General features: G+C 36.7%; 1 protein-coding gene across 1 annotated transcript in view; it reads left to right on the top strand.

Moving 5' to 3' along the window:
* ADAT2 (adenosine deaminase tRNA specific 2) overlaps positions 1 to 6,128 on the top strand; it is a 10,884-nt gene extending 4,756 nt beyond the window's left edge. The window contains exons 3-6 of the mRNA XM_071740705.1: positions 1,763 to 1,913; positions 2,493 to 2,599; positions 4,741 to 4,813; positions 4,938 to 6,128. Coding sequence (XP_071596806.1) covers positions 1,763 to 1,913; positions 2,493 to 2,599; positions 4,741 to 4,813; positions 4,938 to 4,978 — 372 coding nt within the window. The 3' untranslated portion in view covers positions 4,979 to 6,128. The remainder of the gene's footprint in view (positions 1 to 1,762; positions 1,914 to 2,492; positions 2,600 to 4,740; positions 4,814 to 4,937) is intronic.
* The last annotated feature ends 244 nt before the right edge of the window (positions 6,129 to 6,372 follow it).

Here is a 6,372-nt window from a genome sequence, read left to right on the forward strand (position 1 = left end):
GTGCACTGAGATTTTAGCTGGTGAGATCTCATTTTTTCAGCTAGGGGACCTTCATGGCAACATTTCATTTGTAGGTCTGGAGGAATAATATCTGCATATTGATCCCAATCCATGTTTTTATTCCACATGAGTTTATTGCAATGTTAGTTCAGATCACAAGTGCACTTATGGAATAAATTTCTTGATTGTGTCTGCTTGCCATGCTTTGGTTTGTGTCTGAGATGGCAAATTGTCTTTTCAGAGGAAACTGTTCTGAAAAGATGTGCTCAGGGAGCATGCCCAATGCAGGCCAGCTGGTTCTGGGAACAGACCATCCATGGGCCTAAACTGGATCTGGGCCAGTGCAAACTGCCCTGAATTGATGTTGAGTCCTCAGCCCTGTTTTGCTTTACAGACACATGTACTGAACTATTTGCTAGCGTAGGCATTGCCAACCAAGATCTCTGTAGGAGTTTTAAAACATTTTTAAACTTGTCACTAATATATTTATACGTGAGTCCTTTGCCACATATTGTGGAGCATCCCACAGTTATCATCGCAGATCTTCACAGTGCTAAAATATTAATCCAAGTTAATGCATTGAGAGGAAGTTATCTGAGGTCACATAAAGACATATGTATCATAGGTACAAGTATAATTTGGATTTATTAAGTCTTAGTTTAATACCTGTGTCAAAAACATCCTTTTTTCCAGAACAGATTACAAAGAAGAAAAATACAGCCTTAATTCAAATAAGCATCGGGCTTTGTAACTGGAAATTCTTTTTGTAACTAGTATTTCAGGATATTTTTGCTGCAGCATTTGATGGGCAAAACACAACTGCTGCAGGCATTCCAGAGTGATACTAGGACATCACTGATTGTTTTTTGTCTCTCTGCAATTCAGTTCAGCACTCTTTTCTGCTCAGGTGTTTGTGCCATACCTATTGCTGTGACCTCCAAGAGACTCATCATTCTATAGTCTTGGATTAAAAAAAGATAAATCAATACTTTTCTGTTTTTTTGTAATCAGGCATGTGCCTGTTACTTGAGGGAGCTGCTGTACATGTACATATTCCCAGGTAGCATTAAACCTGATGCAAACAGAAAATACTGTGTCTACAGAATATGCCAAGCAGTTCCAGAAACATACTGAAATTATTGTGTATTCATACATAGTGTATTCATTCTGTGCAGGCACAGTAACACTGTCAGAGGGAGGAAAAGGTGCCAGGTAGGAGCAATTTCTTAGTATCTCCAAAATAATTAACCTGTTCTGCATTCTTAGTCTTGGAAGCACAGTGGGCTGGATCAGTTGTTCTGTTGGGCTTTTGTGTCCTTTTTACCCCAAGTAGAGCTTTCATGCCTCATCTTACTGTGCTGGCATGACAGAGAGAGGACAACTGCTGAGCAGACTCCTCTGCCTAGGAACAGGTAGAAGAAAAAACTGGTTTGAGCTTGTCTACCTTTTGTGTACTGCATATAAGATGGAGGTTGAATACTTTGTTTCATGGGTTGAATATTTCTTCTGCAACTAGCAAAGAGGTATAATAAAAACAGACTTCTCTGTGAAGCACTACATTACTTCTTTAACTTTTACATTACTTCTTTTAAGAAGTTAAAATGATTGCATTATTAACAAGTTAGATGTCAGGTCATTGTGCCTTTGACTGGAGAGAGTAATTTTACAACACTGCATCTTATTCCATTTTTCTCTGTAAAGGTGAGAAACTTAAAGCTCTGACTTAATGAAAACTAAGAAGATGTTTCTTTTTATCTCCTAGGCTACTCGACATGCAGAAATGGTGGTAATTGATCAGGTCCTTGATTGGTGCAAGCAACACAACAGAGATTATACAGAAGTGTTTGCACACTCTGTATTGTACGTAACCGTAGAGCCTTGTATCATGTGTGCAGCTGCTGTGCGCTTGATGAGTATCCTTTCATGCCTATCCATGCTGAGAAACCATATGTCAGAATGTTCCTCTTCTGGCACTGAGCCCACAGAGAAGGGCCTGACATTGTCAGGCAAAGTCAACAGATAGTGTCCTACCATTTTATGGTTTGAGTCTGCACCCAGCTCCATTTATACTGCATGGTAAGTAGGGAGAGACTCAAGAATGGAAGAGAAATGTTGCAGTTAGGAAAGCAAGGATTTCTCTTAGGGATGTAAAAAGACACTTTAGGGATATCTGTTATTATGTAAAGTGAGCTAATCTCAGCTCGGTGTTCAGTTTTCAATGTTTTAAATATCAGTAAACCATGGCTTTGTATGCCTCTCCTTTGGGAGTCATGCCTTTCCCTTTTCTGAGGAATGCTGGATGTGAATCTTCAGCAATACATCTTGCATTACTCAGAAGTAAGTTCTGATTTTATTATGAGGGATGGTAGTGCAAACTAATTTAGTTGGAAAAGTACAAGCACATTTTAGTGAAATTTAATGACTACTTAAATTGGGCTCCTTTACTTCCTGCTTGCTTTTCCCTTTATCTTAATACCTTAACTCCTGCACATAAATTCCACGGGTTGTATATGGCTGTCGAAATGAGCGATTTGGAGGCTGTGGCTCAGTTTTGAGCATCTCATCTGATGATATGGTAGACACAGGAGATCCATTTGAAGTAAGCTATAAAATATTTTCCTTTGTTTTTCAGCTAGGGTACTGTGCCTAGCTTCGTTACCATGCTTTGAGAATGCTATGCACCAGTTTAAGAGAACTCAGATGAAAGATGATCAGCAGTCAACTCAACTTGACTTCACAAGAAAATATTTAATGTAAAAAAATTCGTAAATTAAAGAAAATTGAGGAAAAGCCTGATGACAGTCTTAAAATATTTAAAAGGATGCATCAAAGAGGGAAGAATGATACTCATAGGACAAGGTAAGGAATAAATATATCTAAAAGATGTGTAGCACAGAACAGTAAGTGTATGCTGCAGGAACAGATAAGGGACAAATTATTTTAAACTGCAGAATGTACAGACACATAATCAATAAAGATCAAGTAACAGCAACTTACAAAATTACTGGGTTTTCACTGAGCCGCTGGGAATTATTGTATTTTTGCTCCCAGCCTATCCATTTATGAGATAAAATGCATTAGCTTAGCTCTGCTTCTTATAGTTCAAATTCCCAAGTAAACACAGACTCTTAAAGTAGCAGAGGAGATATAGTTTCGATACAGGGGAAATTTTCTAAACAGTTAGGATATTGCAGGACTGGAAGAGAGTGTCTGGGGAGAGTGAGGCACATTCATCATTTAAAAAAGACTGGACAAGCATTCAGTAAAGCTACAGTATACATAAATACAATGCTATAGATTCTCTCTCTCTGTATGTGTAGGTATATTAATATAGTTCTGTAAAACAGCATTTCCTCTGTGTGTCTCTCTGGGCAAGAAAAATTTAAAAAAAAAAATAAAAAAAAAAATAGCCTTCCAGTATCTGAAGGGGCCCTACAAAAAAGCTGGTGATGGACTTTTTAGGATGTCAGGCAGTGACAGGACTAGGGGAAATGGTTTCAAACTAGAGGAGAGTAGATTTAGATTAGATATTAGAAAGAAGCTCTTTACCATGAGGGTGGTGAAATACTGAAACAGGCTGCCCAGAGAGGTGGTGAAAACCTCATCCCTGGAAGTTTTTGAGGCCAGGCTGGACAGGGCTCTGAATAACCTGATCCAGTGGGAGGTGTTATTGCCTATGGCAGGGGGGTTGGAACTAGATGATCTTAAAGGTCCCTTCCAACCCTGAAAATTCTATGATTCTATGAAAACATAGATTTACTACATTATACGCAGTTGTAGATGATCCTGCCTTATACAAGAATTCCATTTAGGGTTCTTAGAGTTCTTTTCCACACTTAAGATTCACAATTTGATGAATGTAAAAAATAAGCACTATGCTTAGCATGGTAAATAAGCACTAAAGACTCAAGTTGACTCAGTAAAAATTTTAGTCAGCAAGACAATACTGTTTGGCAGTCCACTCTAAACATACTAAGTGACTTTTGGGGGTTTTTTGAGGCCACCATCTGAATTGATTTGTATAGCCAGTATTAGAAGAGTTGTTTATTTCCTAATAGGGGCACATGTTACTTATTTTTTCTGTATGTTCAAAAGAAATAAAGAACAAGAATCTTGCCAGTACAAGTCCTTCCTTTGTCTGTAGGCAATTGTGGGATGTATAGGGGTAATTCATTATTTTCTAATATGGATGGAGATTAATTTAATGTTAATGACACTTAATTGATTTGTCATTAATTTTCATAACCTGGAAAAATATTTTGGAAGGACCAAGAAGTTCTGATTAGATGACTGTTAGGAATACAGTACAGGTGTGTAGACTTAGACTGTCTGGTAGAAATCTTACCTGCACATACCTAGCACCTTTCCAAGTGCTTGAACAACATAAGTTGCAAGTAAGTTTGCAACATAAGTTTGAAGTAAGTTGCAAACAAACATTAAAAAGAAAGAGCTTGGATATTGCATACAAATTTTACGTAAGTTTCTAAGAAAGTTTGTTTTGTCTAACTTTAAGTTATTAGGGAAATTTACTCTACTAAGCTTCCACACAGTATCTTTCAAACACGGGAGGTATTCAAGCTGAAAAGGAAATTTTTCTGGGACCCAAACAGTTAAAGGTACATGGTAAATTCATGGAACAGGCAGTACAGTTTTTTATAATTATTCTGTACTTAAGGCATTATTGTGAAGTATAAAATACATGATTCTCAGATGCACTTATCATCATTATAATTTGAACAGACCACATCTGGGTATCGTGCCAAAGAAGCAGTGGAACTGTTACAAGCTTTCTACAGGCAAGAAAATCCCAATGGTAAGTTTCACACTAGTGGAGCCATTTTGATCCCATTTTGAACCTAGTTTAGAAGAATGCTGCCACTGGTATTACTGTAATTCACTTCTGATGTTTTTTCTCCCTTTTTGTTTCTTCTTGGAAGCACCAAAATCAAAAGTACGGAAAAAGGACAAACGCAAGTAGCCCCATCCTGATGGGAGGCAGACACTTACCAGAATGATACATCAAGGTTCCTTCAGAGTCCTTTAAGTCCAATTAATCATTGTGTAATGTTCTGCACGGTCTTTTAATAATATCATAATTACTACTTGTTCCTGCATTTCTATGTATGTGATATTTTTTGTTATCATATATGATTAAGCAGAAAAATAAGTAGTTGTTTTTAGAAAAAAAGGGAAAATTATGGTTCAGGTTTATGTGTTCACAGAATAAAAGGAAATATTCTAGAGTGTAAATATAATGGACCCATCTGACTGTTTGTGGAGAAGCATCTTGCTTTTCAATAGTAAATGTTTGGCAAAACAGTGTTAATCTCTTGGAAGGTTACATTTGTAATATATTCACAGTCCTTGTGTGTGTATTGAATCAAAAGGCATATAAGGAGTTGAGCAGTCCTTGAAGATTTGAGATAAGACCACTGTAATGGTTCTTCACTATTTTTTTAACATGCCCTCTAGCATAAGCCAAATTTTCAAACAAGTTCTGGAAGTCAGATATACAAGTATTTATGCAGAATCATGTCTCAGTTTATGTATGCTATTGCTAATAAGTGTAAGAAAGCATCATTTGGGTGCACAGCATCTGCATACAAAGTTGTGGAGAAACTCCACAGCTCCCTTTGGGCTGCCTGGCGTGAATGCACCGAAGTGCTTTATCATTAAGAATCCACTAAGAAGTTGAACTTGTTCTCAATAACTAAATTCTGGTAGCAGAGATGGGCAGACACATGTGATCCAGGAAATGAAATTGGTAATAGTATGAAGAACATATATTTGATATGTTTATCTTTTCTTAGCATTGGTTGGTTTTGTCTTTTACATGCACTTCGCTTGCCTGTGCAATAATTTATAATCCAGAAGAGGGCCTTGCAGTTCCACTAATGAATTAAGAATACAAGTACAGTTCAATCTTGATTATGTACCTTTTAGTGGATACTTATCTTAAGCATAGAACTGTTCGTAGTTTATTTGGCTGATATTCAGAGATTTCAGAAATGTCTTAACTTTTTTTTTAATGTAAAAGAATTATTATAATTCTGTGATTATAAAAAACTGAATACAATCAATCCTTTTAGGTATTTGAAATAAAGAATTTTAAAAGTTTTTTAAAAGCATTACTTTGTCACTGTGGTTCCTAGTAGCTTAGAACTTGTGTTTTGTGTATTTACTTGCTGTTTACAAAGTGACATGGGAAAGAAGTGTTTTTTACCATAACAGTTATTTTAGGGTTAAGAAGCAGCATTCCTTCAACTTACTTCCTTTAACTGGTGCCTGTTACCTAGCTCGTTCTCATAATTATTGCACTATTCTTGGAGTCCCTTCTCCATAAGCAAAATAAGTTATGACTGTGTTTGTAAG

The sequence above is a fragment of the Heliangelus exortis genome, chromosome 3 (assembly GCF_036169615.1).
Source record: "Heliangelus exortis chromosome 3, bHelExo1.hap1, whole genome shotgun sequence".
Lineage (NCBI taxonomy): Eukaryota > Metazoa > Chordata > Aves > Apodiformes > Trochilidae > Heliangelus > Heliangelus exortis.